Raw genomic sequence first — 19,421 nt, forward strand, 5'->3', positions numbered from 1 at the left:
CACACACACACACACACACACACAGATAAACACATAACACAACCCCCCGGCTCCATTCACCCACTTACCACCCCTTAATTGACAGTAATGATGTCATTCAAAACAGGAACCATAGTTCAATCATACCAGTTTATCAGTTTTCACTTGATATCAAAGTTATTACTGCAGCAGTATCTTGACACAGAGGAATAATTCAGGTAAAGTTTTTGGACGGTGAACAGAGCAAATTACCTCCTAGGACCCATGCTAGTAATATATCCAGAAAACATGTTTTATTCCTTTAATAGTGTGGAAACCAAAATTAAGATATTTATTTTAGTTTTCAGATAGTTACTTTCTGTCTGTTCGTTCACCTCTGTCTGTAGGCCTTACTGGCTGCTCGTCAGGAAAGGGAGATCCAGCTAAAGATGCTTCTCACTCGGGGAGAAGCAGTCCAGAGGAACACTTCGGCTGAGGGAGTCCCAGTGATTCGCAAACAGATCCAGGACCTCAAAGACTCATGGGACTACTTGCTTTCTGCCTCCATTCAGTGTAAAAGGTTGTGATCATAACCAAATTAATCTGTCAGTCAGTTGATAAATGGGACTGGGAGCTGTCTAGTTTCACTTGACTGATTTCAGTTGGTTAAAAGGTTACTGGTGCAATTAGATCTAAATGCATGCGTACATTGTCTGAGTGTGTTTTTGTGTTATGTGTTTGTTCCCTGTGTGTTAACATTATTACGTTGATATAACAGCCAGCTGGAAGGCGCTTTGTCGCAATGGACCAGCTACCAGGAGGACGTGGGGCAGTTTGTGCTGTGGATGGACCGTGTTGAGGAGACACTTTGCTGCTCAGACAGACAGTACTCTGAGATGAGAGACAAGACCGCCAACCTGGGAAAGACCAAGGTATTACAGTTTGCTGTTAATGGCTAGACTTAAAAAGCCAGCCAAATTGAATGGCCTGTTTTTTTCTATTGCAAGAAGAACAGTAACACTTTTTTACAGAGCAGCTGCCATGTTTTTCCATTTGTTTGTTTTTTTCTCCAGAATGTAAAAATTACTTTTTTTAGTGAATGCTCGAATCTAAACTCATGCAGTTAAACACATTCATACCTCAGAGCGTCCTGTTGGATTTAGATGTACTACACTGAGTGTGTGTATGTGTTCTTATTTCATTCCAGCTTCTCTATGAAGAAGTACTGAGTCACAGCAGTCCTCTGGAGACCATTGCCACAAAGGGGTCCAATAAGGCTGAACACTACACTACCCAGCAGGAGGTGCAGCAGCTGCAGTGTAGATACAACACCCTCAAAGAAAAGGCCAAGGTACTTAGGTTGCACACAGCATATGGTTTAATGTTTTTTTCTGCATGTGAATAATAAATAACTTGAGAATATTTCTCTGAACACCCACTTTATGTTGTTTCATAAATCACTGTTCTAAATCACTATTCACTTTATTGTATCAAATTATTGGCCAGTATGACCTGTATGCTGAGCATTTTAGTAACTTCTCCAATAATCATTTAAAATTTATTACAAACATGTTTCTTTCTTTCTTGTTTATAAATTTAAAGACACATCATTTATAGCTTTAGAGTACATCACACATATTGTTGGCTTACTGCTCAGATACTGTGTATATATATGTGTGTGTGTGTGTGTGTGTGTGTGTGTGTGTGTGTGTGTGTATAATGTGTCCAAACTGTTGTTTTGCAGAATGCAGTCAGTAAGGCCAAAGGGCTGGTGTTGGTCCATCAGGAATATCAAAGGGGGTTACATGTGTTCGAGGACTGGCTGGAGCAGGAACAGGCCACTCTGGCCTCGTTATCCCATCCAGAGGGAAACGTTGATACACTAGAGAATACACTGCACCAGCTACAGGTATTAAAACTGGGGAGTTTTGTGCATAATATAATTGTCATGAACAGGGAGTGTACAAATGTAAGGGAGAGCTTCCTTGTATCAGTGTGCACACAAGGCATTAGACAACTTGGACTTTTGTTAACTAAACCACTATAAACTCTTCAATCACACGGTTTCTTTGTTCTTCCATTTGCATTTCCCTTATAGCTCCTACAGGAGCACTGCTCAAATGGCCAGTCTTTGCTTTCCTCTGTACTGACCAGCAGAGAGAGAGTAATCCCCTGGGGTATACCTCAGATCGAGGACCGAGCACTGGACACAGCTCAGCGGGAGTGGGGGGTCTACCAGAGCCGCCTGGAGGAGACACAGACTCAGCTGAGCTCCACACTGACCAGACTGAAGCAGATGGGCCAAAGGTTCCTGAGCCTGGCCCATTGGCTAGAGGAGATGGAGAAGGTCGCAAACATCAGACGTCATCGGCGGTCAGACAGAGGCACCAAGGAGACTCAGCTGAAGAAACTCAAGGTCAGGGACAACAGAGAAAGAGCTTTCAAGTTTAATAAGATGTGTGCTCTTTTTAGTGCAGGTGAGAATGGTTAAAATCTCAAAACGAAGACAGCACACTATATTACCAACAGCAATGCACTGTTACTTTATTTGAAACAGACATTAATGCTAGTTCTGAAATATTATTTCTTTCCTCATTAATATTATCCTCTCCTGAATATTTTCTGCACACCTTTTTTCTAGACCACACATTTACTTTAATTTAATATTTTGGATAAGAGGAATACTGTAACAAGCAGCACATCTTTATTCAATGCTAATTTTAGGCCCTAAGTAGCTGCTAATTTACTTACTCAAAACACAGCCACAACAATATCTAAGCATATAATAAGATTTTGCCTGATTTCCTACTTTTGCATACACCACTCACAACATGCGTTTGAAAGAAAGTAGCAGCGGACAGAATATTTCTCTACATGGTCACCAATCTTTGGAGCATGCTTCCTGCCAGTGTCAGGATGTCAGTCTCAGTCATTTTTCTTCCCTGTATTTGGAAGTTTTCCTTTAACCCCTGTTTGCCCTTGTATTTCATAACAAAAACATAATTTACAATTAAATCATGAATATTTTTGACTGTATTTCCATAGCGGGATGCTGATAATACATTTCCTATGCCCCTTTTGAACAGGGGTGTCTTGAGGCAGTGATTGCACGGCAGGGAGAAGTTGATGGCCTCTCCTCTCTGGCCCAGCAAGTTCTGGAGGAAACCTACATCAGTAGTCATGTCAGTGGTACTGCCACCCAGCTCACTGCCCGCTACCATTCCCTGCTGCTAAACACACAGGTTAGGCACTGTCTGCTCTTAAATGATTTATATGATTACTTTGAGTTCAGAGATGCTTTCACTTTTTTTTTTAATCAATTTGTCAAAAGACAAAAAAACAAGCATCAGTTAAAAAATTTTTAAATTTTATAAATTTATGTGTAGGGAAGACCTAATTTATCTGTTAAAGTACTTTATCATTAAAATAGTACAGGCTAAAATTTGCCTTACAGCATGTTAAAATGATTCCCACATTTCTTTATTTTATTTTGGCGAGATGTTTAGTCCATACTCCCTAGTTTCCGAGATCACTTGGCTAGTTAAGTGTTTCCTAAGAAAGTCTATTTAGAAGTTTGAACTTCTGTAGATAAGTGTTCTCATTATATGTTCAGTCATCTCTTCCATGCTAACAGTTATTCTTTAGCTATTCTAAAACTACTAAGACTTAGCAAAAATTAAATGTAGTTGTATGACCTACATTCTTGAAGAAGTACAGCATGTAGAAGTCACTGGGACATGTTATACCTAACCCTTATAGTATCCATTCTGAACAATGTTTTTTTTTTTAGTTTTTTTTTTTAACTATGACTGTATATTACGGTTAAAGGTCCCATGGTATGAAAATTTTACTTTTTTAGGTTTTTTAACATTAATATGAGTTGCCCCAGCCTGCCTATAGTCCAAAGCTACAGACTCAAAAATGGCACATAAAAAGGAAAGCTCATTGTGGGACTGGGTCTAGAGGCTGTAATTCTGCACCAAGGCTGAATTTTGGGAAAGAGAAAAGAGACTTCAAATGTGGTATAAGGGGACCACTAAGGCCTATATAAAAGCATCCAAAGAGCACCATGTCATAGGCCCTTTAAAAAAATGCCCTAAGTGGTCAGGAAGTCTGGACACATACAATACTTAATTTCCTGTCCAGCAGAATATTTTCCTGGAAGATACCAATCTGTCTTTCTGAGTTAAGATAAGCAAAACAAAACATAAAGCGTTAATCAGCTGGGTATAGGTTTAATTCATTTTGTGTTATACTGTCTCAATGATAAAGGGTGTAGCTGTGTGTAGTGCCATTGGGGTCTCTGCCTGCAGTGGGTTTCTCACACATGGTTATCTCTCACCATGGAATTTGCTCCAGTGAGAGTTTGGACTTTGTTTCTGTAACACCCCATTGAAGTAGCATTGAGAGTTATGCTCTTTATACTCAGCTCCAGCCTCTCTATTTGTCTGCTCCTCTGGGGGGGGCTAAAGGAAAATCAATGGGGCTCCTCTGGACTGGGGCTAAATCTGTAATTAAACGCTACAGAAGGCAATCTCACACTCTGCACCAGGAGTGAAAAAGCTTTGCCTGCACTGCATTGATTTTTACACCTTCACTAACACATAGGAGTTCTTGTGTGAGTGTGTCTCCCCTCACTCCCTCACTTTGTTTCTCTGTCTCTGTTATACCCACACCCCTTCCTTCCCCTCTCACAATTGACTCAAACATACATCTATTTACAGTCATGCCAGTATATATGTATGCAGACACATGACATCCCTCTCATTCCAAGGATGCATGTAATTATGCTCTGTGAAGTGGAGGCCACATGGGCTTGAGGTGGGAAGCTGTTACCTCTGTCTAGTCAGAAAAGGTGTGCACTCAGCACTATCTGCTAATTGGAGCTTCGCGCCACAGGATTTGCAAGTTGAGTGAATAATGTGTCGAACCTGCAAGAAACCCTCTCCATCCTCATGGTGCTATTGACTTAAAATCTCAGTCAAGTGGATAATGTGTCAAAAACATAAAAACCCTCTTCACCTTCTAGTAAAGCTATTGACATTCTGCAGATAAATGAGGAGGGGATAAACTGATATTTTCTGTTTTGATGGTTGATAAGAGAGCTTTTGGTCCTTGGTGGCCAAGGTAGACCGGTTGAGGCACAGCTTCAAAGAAAACAATCCATGTTTCCTGAATTTTCCCCTGACCAAATACAGTCTGAAGAGTCTTACCAACAATTCTAACCTCTGAAACAAAATGGCAGCAGTAGTTGAAGTGAGGGTTGTTAACCTTCACCTGTTAAATATAACCATACAATTAAATATAATGGCAATATGGTCAGGTAGCTTAAATATCTATTTAACTGCTAAGTAAGAATGAAACATCTCAATTTATATTGACTTTCTATTAAATATCAGATATACTGTCGCTATTCAGATTTGTGGTCTACAGACACATATGGAAAACATGGCCTGAAATTTGATGTTCTTTATATATTATATATATATATATATATTATTTACAGTCAATCATTCCACAACAACAAAAACCTGTGAAAAACCTAAAGTGAGTTAAAGTGTGTATATTTGTTAAACTTTGCTACTGACGTCTTATCTATTCATTTACAGGACACCATCAAGCAGCTTAAGGAGGAGCTAAAGAGCATCGTAGAGTCTGAGAACCTTTGCATGTCCTTCACTGACTGGCTCAGCTCCACTCAGAAAAGCTTCACAGCATTAACTGACACTTCTGAACCCCTGGACCGGGTCGCCATGGAAAAGAAGATGAAAAAACTAGAGGTATTGATTTACATAAATATGTACTGTACTTGTGGCTAAAATGGTTTCAGAGTCACAGTTCTGAACCTCCCTTTATCAGTGAGGCATTTGGATGCAAGGTGCAGTGCAGCGTTTAATACACCTCCCGGAGCAGGTTGCAATAAATCAGCACAGAAATTGAGTATTACCATAGCAAACTGATGAGTAAGCAAGATCCTTGTTCATAGTGGAGAATTTGAGCAAAAAATTATATGAGTTTAATATCCAAGCCACCAAAAATGTCCTTGTGCAATCTCATACGTTACCTGTTAGTATCATGAATTGTGAAGAATTCTTTTGGCAGCTACAATATGCTTAGCCAGTAAAATATGCACGAAGCTTTCAAAACATTCAGTATAAATTTGGCTAGAGCTTTAAAAAACTCATTGTCGTGGCATAATTGTAACAGTTTGTGTTTGTGCTCTTTTTGTCAAATCGGCCTTAGTGAAAAGTAGCCCTGCTCAAAAATGCACGGAGTCCAATAAAAAGAAAATCACCACTATGGTTAGCTTGGCATAGTTTATATCAAGTGGGAAGTGTAAAGGATTGCACAAGTATATGTGTATCGATCGGCTCATTATGAAGACAAAGCGGGTGCGGCTTTAGAGGAAGTGTGGTAGCAGGGAGAGACCTCCCACTGTGAAGTAGAGGATGAAGAAGCGCCGGTGTCAGGAGCCTGCTGGCACAGACACTGTAATTGATGCAGTGCCCTTACCGCTTCACACACACACACACACACACACACACACACACACACACACACACACACAAACCAATCCAAAGTACTAACTAACAAGCTGCAGCAAACTCAAACCCATGAATCCTCTGTGATTTCACACATTCTTTACACTGCCTTTCTTTATGTATCACTAAATCTCATCTCTCTTTGTCTTCCTCACAGACATATCCAGAAATGCATTTACAGACACACACATAGACATTTACAATACATCATCTGGTGTGGGCTTTGCAGTAATCCCTGGGATCAATGCTCTGTCTCTGCATAGGGACTGAAGACATGCTGTCACCACGTGTCCTTCCAGCACTGCAGATAATGCGCAAGTGCTCTCCCATAGTGAGCGCTACAGGGCTTTTCAGTGAGATGTGCTAACAATGCATTGACACAAAGACCAGTAGTCAATAGCTGTCTCAAGGGACATTAGTTGGATTTCGACTTCATTTGATCCTAGTTGAGTTGAGTTGTAACTGTAAAATGATGGCCATTAAGAGCTCTAAAAATGAAAGTATGCTGTACCATGGTAAGACACACACATTTTATTCAGAAATGCATCATTAGTCCCCTTGAATTGGACAATTTAGGTAGTTTTGTGTATTTAAATAACTAAAATCCTCACATTTTACATTGTCCCTGACTGTCCCTATCCAGTGTATCCTTTTTATTTATGTAAAAAAAAAAAAAAAAATGTTAGTTGTAAATTTTATGTTTTGTACAGTAGTTTTCCCCTAGAGAGCTCCAAAAGCACCCTTCAATCACTTGCTCCTACAAATATTGTATACAGTGCAAAATGCAAAAAAGTGAAAAGGCTTTCTCCTTGTCCTAATTAACCCCCCTCGCCACCTTCCTCTTCCATAATTTTGATTTCACTGGCATTTCATAAATGTTTAATGTTTTTTTTCCTGTTGCTTTATGATGCACACAGTCAGGGTTTCTCTCCAAAAGGTAAAAGTAAACAGGTCCATGTTTAAACAAACAGCTACAAATAGCACTTGAACAAAAAATAATTATTTTACAGTTTTGGCTCACCCCTTTATGCCTGTGGGAATACAACGTGACGCTTTGGTGCTCCAGTTTGCTGCAGCCCATAAATTTAAAGCACAGAAACAACAACAGCACAGCTAACTGCTGCTCACAGGTTCACCTTAGTCTTATGTCTTACTTGTGTTAGTGATCGACTGTAACTGATGAACATGGTTGTCAGCGCCACATTAGACGTGTTACAGCCTGAGAACAGAGGCAGAATAAGAAAATCATCATTTACACTAAAGGCACATGGATAATTGGGGCTGACATGGTACAAGACTTTTTACAGCATAAAGGACACATTGTGTTCAGGACCTTATATATAATGTTCACCAGATTCTGTGGAACAAGAAGTGAACACAATCTTACAATCATCATCTTTAATTCAACATGTGGACAACCAGTAGTGTTAGTGAGATGAGAGAAGATTATTTAATATGAAGTGAAGATAATGAGTCACACAGAATTAAATCTGCTGTAAATGGCAATTACTGCAGGCCTCCATGTTTTACCTCACATGTTAACCACACAGAATTATGTGGAAATGAGATGTCTCCTATTAAGGCCTAAGGCAGGAGCATCGGCATTCTGACTGGAATGATGAACCTGCCATAAGCTCCATATTACAGTAAGCAGCAAACATGGACGTGTGTGTACAGACACAGCTCTTGTTATATTATATTATCAGCTGCAGTAGCTGGAGGTCTGGGGTTGTTGCAATGTGAAGCTACTCTTTACTTAAGCAATAATAGACTGACGATGAAAGCTAGATGGCATCCCATTGCGTGAAGGTGTGTGTGTGTGTGTGTGTGTGTGTGTGTGTGTGGTGGGGGGGGGGGGGGTTGTGGGGGGGGTGTGGGGGTGTGGGTTGTGTGGGGGTGGTGTGGCGTGTTGTGGTTGCCCTGGAAACAACTGCAGCTACTGCTGCCCGTTAAGGGTCCTTATAATTTGGTCCTCCTTTCATATTATTGACTGTGGTTTCTCCACAACATGACCTCCAAGTCTTCTCTACATCTCACCATGCAGGTGTCAGCTTACCTGGTGGGTTCAAAGCCTTTCAAACACACTGACAGGCTGGTCTGGGTGACTGGGGTAGCACTGGAGGTGAAAAACAATGAAATCAATGATAGTGTGTTTGAATGTTAACCTCAAAGTCATGAAAACTATAGTAGTATGATTCCTTAATCCTAGAGCATATACTGTATGCTACATTTTTGGTACTCTAGAACAGAGAAGCAGTATTTTTTCTTTAACTCACCAGTATGTAAAGTGCCTTGATTAAAGGCTATTTTGTATATAGTAATGGGAATAACACTATAGCAGCAGCCATGCTGAGTTGTATTTCTGCTCTCTCTTTCACCCAGACTCTCCAGTCTGAGCTCCAACATGGTCACAGTTTCCTGAAATCACTGAGGGAGCGAGCAGAGCAGGCAGCAGGCTTCCTCGATGAGGCTGGAGCTGAGAGTTTAGGAGGGGAGGTAGAGGCTCGTCTTGCCCAGCTGGAGGAGCTTGCAGGTGGGCTGAGGCAGGAGCACAGCTTTCTACAGCGGGCGTTACTGCTAGCGAAGGAGTTCGAGGACCGATATAAGGCCCAGGCCCAGTGGCTGGTGGAGACCAGGGCTTTGCTCAGCTCCCCTGTTGAGCCCAAGGCTGAACTGTACCAACGGAGAGCACTGCTGGCTAAGTATAAGGTATAGCAGCAACTATGTCATTTCTCAGTCAAACTGTATTTAAATTAAAATCACGAGTATTATATGTACATTTGCACTGGTGGGTCTAAATGGCAGCAAGACCTTGAATATTTTTAGCTTTATGGACAACGTAAGTGTCCTTGCATGTCTTAGCCCATTAACTCCAAAATTGAATATACTGTACTTTCCATAACTCCTGACCATTTTCCTGACTATACCATTGTTTTGTATGGTTATGTGCTTTGGAAAATGATTGACAGTGTAATAGAATCAATTAATCGTAATTTAGCTAATAAAATAAAACACTCTTGTAATCATTTAATATTGAGCAATGATGTAATGCAACAATAGTAAGTCAACAGAACATATTTGCATGTACTGAAGATGGTCTTTACTCTATATTAGACAATATTAAATATACATGTTGTCTTTCTGTGTCCCCAGGCTCTGTTGCAGATGGTTCAGTCCCATGATGGATCCATCAGGTCAGTGGTGGAGAAAGGAGACGCTCTGCTAGCTTCCGTCCACTATCCCTCCATCAGAGACAAAATGAGCATAATGCAAAGGGACTACACCGAACTCTGTCGTACTGCCATGGTGAGAACCTGTACTCAGCCAACAGTAGTAATGATATACAGAGAGGAACAAAAAAATGCTCTTTATATGCCGGATACTTTGCAGATGAATTGAAGCAAACACAGATAAAGTATATGTAACTCTATTTCAGGATGGTGGTTGTAATGGTTTGTTGCATATGCTGTTTGTAATCATTATTGTGTGTGTGTGTGTGTGTGTGTGTGTGTGTGTGTGTGTGTGTGTGTGTGTGTGGGTGTGTGGTGTGGTGTGGTTGTGTGTGTGTGTGTGTGTGTGTGTGTGTGTGTATGTGTGTGCGTGTGTGCGCATTCTCACATTTTGAAATTGATGTGGTCCAGGCTCATGTGGAGAATCTGGAAGGCCAGGTGAAGGAACAGGAAGCTTATCACAATGAGCTCCAGGAAGTTGAACGCTGGCTGCTCCAGATGTCCAGCAGGATGGTGACTCCTGATCCTAGTGTGGGTGGCAGCCTGGAGGCAGCCACTCAACAGCTGTCCAGGCACAAGGTGACCAATCACATCTCTTGATTTGTTTGCTTTTGTTTGCAGAGTTTGTAGCATATGATAGAGCTCAAACAATGAGCCTTGATTAGAGAGCAAAAGTGCTCACTTACAGCAACTAGGAAACTTCAGACTTAAAGTGTTATCTAATTGTTGGTGTAACAGTAATAAATCAACACTTCTCAGATCTAGATCTGTTGAGGTGTGTATGTTTCCGTAACTGCATGTTGTAACAAAATTGCTCAAGATTTAACTTAAGCCTCATTTAATTTCTTCTGCTTATTCAGATCAATTTATTTGGACTGTATTGTATTAATTAATGATTAATAATGTAAATTAAAAAATATTGATGATTCAGTCCAAAAAAAATTGTCGGTAGTTTCAGTACAGATGTTTTATCTATCTATATATATCTGCACTGTCTTTCAACCAGCTCTCTTCCAAACTTTACCCGAAACTGAAACTTAAGCCGCCTTCTTTGGCGAGCAGCAGAGCGCAGTGCCGCTCCTGACTGGCTGATTTTCCAGCAGACAGTTTTACCTGCCTGCAGAGGTTCTCCTTAGTCACAATAACAGACTTAGTTTTTAGTTAGCCAAAGGGGCTTAGTCCTAAATTACAAAGCTACTGGGCTCTGCAAATTCTCTTCTTCTTTCACTCGTCTTTCAAAGTCATCCATCCATCAAAGCCTGTCTAAGACCATGAGACCTTCTCTGTATGGTATCAGTCTGCTCTGACCTCCTGTGTGATCGACAAGTAATTAAAGTAAAAACAAGACTCATTCTGTAATACATCTCCACTGGAGACTCTTTCTAACATGATCCTACTTTGTTACTTTGTCCTCCACAGGCCATCATGGAGGAAGTAGCGGGCTTTGAAGATCGCTTGGCAGGCCTGAAGGAGCGAGGAGACCACCTGGTACAAGGCTGCAGTGACCGTGTGCAGAGCAGGCTGAGACAGCAGGTCCAGGCTCACCAGCAAGGCACCAGAGACAGCTACTCTGCCATCTGTAGCACAGCACAGAGAGTGAGTGAGGAGGAGGAGGAGATGAAAAGCGGGAGGGAGGGGACGCAGAAGAGGTTTACGAGGAAGTGATGGGAAGCTGAGATGTGTTCTGTATTTAAAGTTGTAAAATGGTTCTTAGACATTTATAATGCATTGGATGCACGAACATTTGCACATGCATCCATAGACGTGACCACACATGCATGCACACACACACACACATTCTGCGTATAAGTGCAATAATATTCCAACAGCCTAGGCATCCACTTAATCCTAACCCATTCTGACACTTAAGCCCATCTCTCAAGGCAGCCCTTCACTGCCAGTGTAGAGGGCACCACCAATTACGGCTGCCAAAGTGGAGCTCAACAGCCGCCATACGCAGACAGACCCCACCACCAGCCAAAATCACTAACTCAATCTTCCCATATTAATCTCTGCATATCCCTTGTCAACTCTACTTTTTCATGCCTGAGCCAAAAATGGTCACACACCACTATTCAGTAGATCTTGCGAGCCCTCTAATCCAGGCCCACTCTGTCATTTTGGCAGCCTCTACTCTGTCATCATAGCTCACCTCCCAAGACACCACCTCCACCAGCACTCGCACATCCAATCTGGCATTGTGTGATCCAGCCACACTTTACCACTACGCTGCTGGCTTTTCTACAACTGCGCCTCCAGTGTTACGATGGCTGCCAACTGTGTCCCAGCACAACACTGCTCTAATATTCTGCCTGCCATTTGCCACCATGCCAACCTTCTAGCATTAGCCAAATACACTTGGCGGTTTGCCAATACATGCCCCCCTTCTTTCCCTGTTTCGGGCTCTCATATTAACACTGTCAATCAGACCTTGCTGTTTCGCTCTCCCCTGGAAAGCATAGACGCCTTCACATTCAACACCTGTTAAATACAACACTGCGTAACTGCCTACTTGTTTGGGGTTTATCTGTTAATATGTCTCAGTGTTTGGCCATGCTGTACTGTCTTCAAAAGCTATGCAGTCGTCTAGTAGTCTTTACCTACAGCTTCACTTTATATTTGTGTGTTTTGCTGTTTTTAGAAAACATTTTTTCTAGTTTTGGTTTGGTTTTCTGAAGGGTTTTACTATGTGGAAGTTTGACTGTTCAGTCCAGACATATAGCACTGAAATATATCTGTCCATGTCTTACAGGTGTATCAGAGTCTTGACCATGAATTACAGAGACATGTAAGTCTTCAAGACACACTGCTGCAGTGTCAGACATGGTTGACTTCTGTCTCAGAGGAACCCGAGCCTCCTCCACATCCTCCTCTCAGCCTGGAGGAGGCGCTACAGCAGGTCAGTAAGCCAGTTCCTTCCAAAATTATGAACACTTGACGTAATAGTAATCATATACATGGCTGTCATGTTGCAATCTCTTGGACAGCTCGATTGCATGTGTTTAGATGGGGGACAAAATGTGGGCAAAAAAATAATATGTAGTTTGCAGATTGTCCTACAGTCAATAAAACCATAGGATCAATAACAGACTCTGTTTTTTGGCAGGTGAAGCAGGAGCGGGCTCGCCAGGAACAGGCCAGCACTTACCTCCAGCTTGTGTGCTCAACATGTGACCTGTCGGAGCTGAGGGTCAGGGGGACCGCAACAGCTATCCAGCAGGTCAAGCTGCAGGTCAGTTAGCTTTAACAAACCTGTGAATTTAAAAAATATGAATATTTTGTTTGACAAAATACTAGGTCATTGATTCATTGTGTTTTTGTGTCTAGATTGAGGAGCGAATGCTGCTTTGTGAAGAGGTAGCAGACAGCTGGAGGGACATTGAGGAGCAGAAGGCAGATCTGGAGGTCCAGCTGAGAGAGACAGAGCAGCAACTTCAGAACCTCATCAGGAGACCTGCAGAGCTGGAGCCCAAGATTGCACAAAATCAGCTGGACAAGGCACAGGTCTGTGTTTGGTTTGTATGCTGATGATCGATGATTTTTTTGTTTTACAAGTTTATTCTACAACAACAGTGTATTGTTGTAAAATGTGTGTATGTCATTGTCTAGGCAAACTTCTAGATGAATAAAGTAATCAAACTCAAGTTCAGTGTGACTGTGAAAATTCCATTATCTTTCCTACAGGAATTCCTTCAGCAGATTAGGGACAGACAGTCTGGGGTAAACCATTTGAAAGAAGCGGTTGGTAGGCTGACAGATGGACAGGTCTCTCCTGTCCTGGAAGAGATAAGGAGACTGAGTAGAAGCTGGATGGACCTGGGCCAGCGGGCAGAAGAACTGGAGTCTCAGCGGGGGGAGGACATGCAGCGAAGTGGGGAGTACCATGAGAGTGTTGTTGCTGTGGAGGAACTCTTCCACCAAGTATCAAGGGAATGGGACTACCTCGCCAGGTATCAAGTTGTTCTGTGGATGTTGGTGGATGTGATGTTTCATTTTTGTGTATAATTTTAAACACCTTGTACATTATTTTAACATATATTTGTTTATTGACAAGGCTATATATACACAAAGTATTTACTATATATACATACATATTTCCTTTTGTGTCCATCATTGCTATCTCTTTATCTCAACCAATACAACAACTGTATCTTTATAATTATACTATTTTATAGACTGTTCCTCAACCCATCTCTGTGTACCTAGGGCTGACACAGAGAGTACAAGTGAGCATCTAGAGGCTCTGAGAAAGCTCTCCAGTGACCTAGAGGAGCAGAAAGCAACTCTAGAAGAACTCAGAGACCAGAAGCAAGCTACCCTGCCTCGACTTAGCCTGCTAGACAAGGAGCTGATCAAGCAACAGGTGGAGCTTCATTCTCGTAGTTCTTCAGCTGCTTCTTACGATGGAAACTTGATAAGTGATAATGTAGAATATAAGTAGTGGGTCCAGTTTTATACAGTGTTCTGCCTTTCACTAGGTTGGTCATTTGGAGCAGCGCTGGGCTCAGCTTGAAACCTTGATTCAACAGAAGATCCAGGACTCTGCACAGACACTAGAGGATCTTGCCCGGGTTGAAACCCAACTGAGGGATGCCCGGGAGTGGGTGGAGGAGCAACGGCCTGTTTTTACCTCTGTGCTGAAAACCAGCCCACCCCCCGATCTGGCTCAGAGTTTCCTGTTTGATCACCTGAGTGTGTGTGTAGAACTGGAGGCCCGTCAGCAGCTGCTGGGCCAGGCAGTGAGCGAGGCCCAGGCTGTGGCTTCCAGACTGGGGCTGAGTGAGAAAAGATTCCTACAGGAGCTTGTTGAACAAGCCCAGACTGAGGTGGAAGCTCTGGGGGCTCGGGTGGCCCAAAGGAGGAAGTACCTTAGTAAGGTAAACAGCTGGATTTTTGTAATTGATGCAAGTAGAATTTTAATTAGGTCCTAAATGATCTAACTTTTTTTCTGGTCTGTTAGTCTGGTGAAAACAAGAAACCAGGTGGTCCAAGTAACAAACTGTATAAGGATCTCATGTTGTTATTGATTAGACTTTGTGTTTTCAGAAAAATATGCTATATCTTTTTCAAGCTGGTAAAACTTTTTAAATAATTAAATCTTTAATTCTTCCTGTCTAGGCCTTCACAGAGAGGACACAGTTTCTTCAAGGCCTGGGGAGAGCACTGTCTTGGGTACAGCAACAGGAGAGGAGGGCTTTGATAGACGACCACATAGCGCTTCTCCCTGAGGACCTAGCCAAACAGGTTGCTGCTTGTCGGAGCGTCCAGAGTGGTTTACAAGCATACCAGAGAGAGCTGGCATCACTCTGGGTACAAGGGCGAGAGATAGAAAGAGATGCCACTGACAAAGAGAGAGAAGAAACCCTGGCAAGACTTGAGAAGCTGCAGACAGTGTTTGAAACCACTCTCCAGAGGACCACCCAGCGTCTCACAGACTTAGAGAAAGCCTTAACCTCCAGGAAATACTTCCAGGTTGACCTGGATAAGACTTGCCACTGGTTGAGACGAGCAGATGCCATCACCTTCCCTGAAATCAATTTAAGCAGCACTGACGATAGCTCAGAGTTGCAAACACATCTGTCTAACTTTCAGAATGTACTAGAACAAGCTTCAGAGTATGAGAACCTGCTTCTTATTGTCCAAAGAATAGGCCAGGAGATCCTCCCTACTCTGAACGAGATTGATCATTGCTACCTAGATGAAAGGCTCAATGCCCTGCCTCAGCAGTATAATGCCATCCTTGCTCTAGCCAAAGAGAAGAAAGACAGAGTCCAACAAATAATCTTAGAGCAAAAAGACTTCAGCACTTTCTTTGATATCACTCGTAATGCACTGGAGGAGCTTCAGGAGCAGTTTGACAATCTGGAGAAGCAGACTGTCAGTATTAAAGAGGAGGAACCTGTCGTTCGTCTAATCAATGAATACAAAAATATCAATGAAAGTTTATTCCATATTAGCCCCGCTGTGAGAGAACTTCATGGCAAAAATGAGGGGTTCCTCAGTAGGGGTCAGCAATACAGAGTTGAAGAGACACTGCAGCTAGTCAGTCTGCACAACACACTGAAAAGGATGAATGATCAGAAAATTCAACACTTAGATGATTGCTTGAAACCACTAGTTGAACACAACAGAATATCCATAAAGTTGGACTCAGAGTTTAAGTCTGTGAAAGAGAAGCTTGTCAGACTTAAGTCAGACACAGAACTAGGTGCCATGGATAAAATTACAAGTCTTTATTTGCTGCTTGAACGTCTGGATTGTGTGAGCTCTCAGGCTGAAGAATGTAATCAACAAACTAAAGGCCTTGGTCTGAAGTTTGATACAGCTGCCTTTCAGGAAAGTACACTGCAGCTTGAATCATTGCAGTCTTTACGGTGTGAAGTGAAATGTTTTATTGGTGAAAGTGAAACGAATGTCACAAAGAGTGAAGATTTCACAAAAGAGACTGAGAAAATGTTGGAATGGTTGAAGACTATCAAGGACAAATTGGAAGAGCCTTTGACTCTTTCAGAGATCAGAATTGAGAGAGTTTATGAGGAAATGCGCAAACTGAAGATTGTAGAAGAGGAAGTAAAAAGTAAATTAAAGATGGGAGATGCCTTAGGTAGCAGAGAGAAGCAAAAGAATCATAGTAGGAAAAAAACGGATCCTGCCCAAATAGAAGAGAAACTACAGGAGCTGGTAAAGCTGGGCGCTAAGGTTCAACAAGGAATTAGCGAAAAGCAGGTATGTGTATATCTTATTCAAAAATTATAATCATAGGGACATTTTCTATCCCTTACAAATTGATACAACTCTGATTAATTACTGCCTCAGCCAAGTTCAGATCCTAAACTCATCAGGAATTGGATCAATCATTCATGGCTTGAACCTACTGAATATTATCTATTTCCTGTTCGCCTATACTATCAATATTAATAGGCTAAGGGAAGCTGAAATATTTAAAAGACAGTTTAAGAGATTCCATGAAGTTTGAATAAGTACTGAACTTAATGTATAACTATTGTGGGGATTGAATGTGTTTAAATATCCCATAATGAATAATAAGTAAAAGGTATGACAAAGCAGAGCATTTTCTAATCAGCAACATTTTACAGAGAAAACGTGTAAATATCATTCACTCCATTCCTTGCTGAGGAGAGTTTTCTTGTCTGTTTAAAAACTTGAATTCCGTACTGCTATGGTTAAAACTAAAAGTTAAGTAAAGTTCTGGAACAGAACATTTTTACACATCTACAGACATATTGTACTTTTTGCTGACAAGGCCATGTTTGTTGTAATGCTTTATGAATGCATTTCTAACTTAATTTGTGTGACAAAAAATCATATTAAAAGAAGCAAAAACTAAAAGTAAATTAAATTAACTTCTGCATATTGTAGCTGGCTGTGGATCAAGCATTTAACCTGGTCCAGAGGCATCACTTAGCTCTGCAGTCCATGCAGAAATGTCTGGACTGCACTGCAGCTTTCCTCCAGAGGGCCAGCTCGGGGGTGGATCTTGAGAACCAGACAGATTGTGTGTTGGACCTGGAAGACATTTCAGCCCAGGAAAAGAACTTCACAGCTGGTTTAGAGGAGCTGAGGACTTTGGACCCTCTGTTGGAGGATTTTATAGAAACAAAAGCAATGGGTGAACTGAGAGAAAAAGTTGAGGCAATGCTGCTAAGAAACACAGAAGGCAAACAGCACCTGGGTGCTTACAGAGAGATGCAACAGAGGTGTGTATAAGGATTAATGGGCAGTTATGTAAAATACAGTATGTATAAACAGCTGGCATGTGAAGTCCATATGATACATAATTTAATTATAAATCTCCCTCCATAGTAGTTTGTAATTTGCATAATTTTCTCAGTTGTGCAGCTCTATGGACCTCCTTCCAACATGAGAAAGAGACACTAGTTGAACAGATGAACGATGCAGAGGGCAAGATGGCCATGTTCACTACAGCTAAAGCCATTAGTATCCAGCAGGCAGAGGAAAAGTATCAGAGATACAAGGTGGGACACTTTATTCCACTCATAAAACAGAAATACTGTAGTAAAGGTTATCGGATGTTTATAGAAACTGTCAAACTTACGTGTGCTGTGTCCCATGTGGCGTGGATATAACATTTGTTCTTGTCATAGAAGCAGATGCTCGTTAATATTTAAACAGTGGTGTATTTGTGCAATTTTTCCGTGATCAATTGTGTGTCTGTAAAGTTGTTTCTTTTAGGGGAGAATTTTAGTTTCCCATCGTAGACATGCTTCAAAAGACCGCCTTTATGAAATGATTTGTGTTTATGTGTTGTCATCTTTGGCTGTAGTCTCTGGTGGCTCATGTCGACCTGCTAGAGCTGCCTCTAAATGCTTTGAAAGAGAATGCAACAGCTTTAGAGCAGATCATCTCTGAGTCCAGCAAAGCTGTTACCAGCCACTCTGTGTCATCACTGTGGCAGCGGTGGACCAGACTACGCAGTGTGGCTCGAGCCCAGGAGAGGGCATTGGAGGAAACTGCGAGGGAGTGGAGGAACTTCACGGACAAGGTGAGAGAAGATACTGTACATTTGTTGTTAGTACAAACTGTACATTGCTCCCTGTGTGAGTGCATGCTCTGCATGCTTGACTGCATACTGTAAGTGTGTTCAGTGTAAAACTAGCCATCAGCATACCTACAGTACACAGAAGATGTCTACACTCAAATGACATTTACAGCTGCCAAACACACAAGTTCAGAAAATTATTCTTACTTCTACAGATTTACGCAGCAACAACTGAATACCAGTTGGTGTGCTGTGCTGTAACTCCAGGCTTCAGGCCAGTTCTTACCTCTTGCCAAAACACTTTGTCATGAAGGGTCTTCCCGCTTTTTTTACCTATTTTAAGTGTGAACGTTTTCAGCTCTCAAGAATTCCTATAAAGCACTGCTCCTGAAAAGGGAAATTAGGTCAAACTGTAAGGAACGTTGGTGACTTCCTTATATGGTATGTGGCACGTTTCCTGTTGTCCATCAGTTCTCTATGGTATCTTTGTTCAACTGGACATGATGTAATTCCCTGCACTTTAATCTCTAGACTCTTGTCTCTGCCTTTGACTGCCAAAGGGAATACTGTACTGTAGATAAAGATTTGAAAGCCTATTTTGTGAAATTAATTAATGTCATAGGGTCACGTGCAATTTTTTTTTTCTCAGATTGTTTTATTTCAAGGATTTCAAAGAGAGGCCTTAAGAGGTTGAATTATTCAGTATTTCCAGTATTCAGTATCCAAAAAGAAATAATTTCTTCTTTTGTCCCTTTAATCATCTTGCAGGTCTTTTAGAATTTTGTGTCCCAGTCCTAAATGGTCTCAATGCCCACAAGACTTTTCACAGCATAATTCATGAAATCTATTATTTCAAATTTGCCCTATGGTCCTCAGAAACAAAGGGCCTGTGAACATAATGTGGTAGATTGTTTATTGTAGGATCCCCATTAGCTGTCACCAAAGTAGGATGAGCTAATCCTTTTTTTTCTTCAATAAAAAGAAGAAAAAAAAGATCCCTTTTATAGATGTCTTTGACATCTTTAAATTAAATTGAGATGCTAGAGTCAAACTTAAAGGTGCTCTGTGGCATTTTTTAGTAAACATACAAAGGGTAAGTTTATTTTCAGTGTGACTCACCAAACATATTTAGTATATCATTAAGGTCTACAGGTTACTAACACGTTGAAT

General features: G+C 41.4%; 1 protein-coding gene across 6 annotated transcripts in view; it reads left to right on the plus strand.

The window, feature by feature from the left end:
• syne1a (spectrin repeat containing, nuclear envelope 1a) overlaps positions 1-19,421 on the plus strand; it is a 122,201-nt gene that overhangs the window by 53,005 nt on the left and 49,775 nt on the right. For all 6 annotated transcript variants that reach the window (XR_004336059.1, XR_004336058.1, XM_032542249.1 and 3 more), the window contains exons 62-82: positions 366-538; positions 737-890; positions 1,166-1,309; positions 1,703-1,867; positions 2,057-2,374; positions 3,045-3,200; positions 5,568-5,738; positions 8,883-9,209; positions 9,654-9,806; positions 10,142-10,309; positions 11,150-11,326; positions 12,483-12,629; positions 12,837-12,962; positions 13,058-13,234; positions 13,415-13,680; positions 13,937-14,093; positions 14,209-14,607; positions 14,849-16,456; positions 17,111-17,448; positions 17,583-17,727; positions 18,036-18,254. Coding sequence is in view for 4 of the 6 variants with exons in the window: in XM_032542249.1 (XP_032398140.1) it covers positions 366-538; positions 737-890; positions 1,166-1,309; positions 1,703-1,867; positions 2,057-2,374; positions 3,045-3,200; positions 5,568-5,738; positions 8,883-9,209; positions 9,654-9,806; positions 10,142-10,309; positions 11,150-11,326; positions 12,483-12,629; positions 12,837-12,962; positions 13,058-13,234; positions 13,415-13,680; positions 13,937-14,093; positions 14,209-14,607; positions 14,849-16,456; positions 17,111-17,448; positions 17,583-17,727; positions 18,036-18,254 (5,688 nt within the window). In the remaining 2 variants the exon portion in view is untranslated. The remainder of the gene's footprint in view (positions 1-365; positions 539-736; positions 891-1,165; positions 1,310-1,702; positions 1,868-2,056; positions 2,375-3,044; positions 3,201-5,567; positions 5,739-8,882; positions 9,210-9,653; positions 9,807-10,141; positions 10,310-11,149; positions 11,327-12,482; positions 12,630-12,836; positions 12,963-13,057; positions 13,235-13,414; positions 13,681-13,936; positions 14,094-14,208; positions 14,608-14,848; positions 16,457-17,110; positions 17,449-17,582; positions 17,728-18,035; positions 18,255-19,421) is intronic.

The sequence above is a fragment of the Etheostoma spectabile genome, chromosome 18, assembly GCF_008692095.1.
Source record: "Etheostoma spectabile isolate EspeVRDwgs_2016 chromosome 18, UIUC_Espe_1.0, whole genome shotgun sequence".
Taxonomy (NCBI): Eukaryota; Metazoa; Chordata; class Actinopteri; order Perciformes; family Percidae; genus Etheostoma; species Etheostoma spectabile.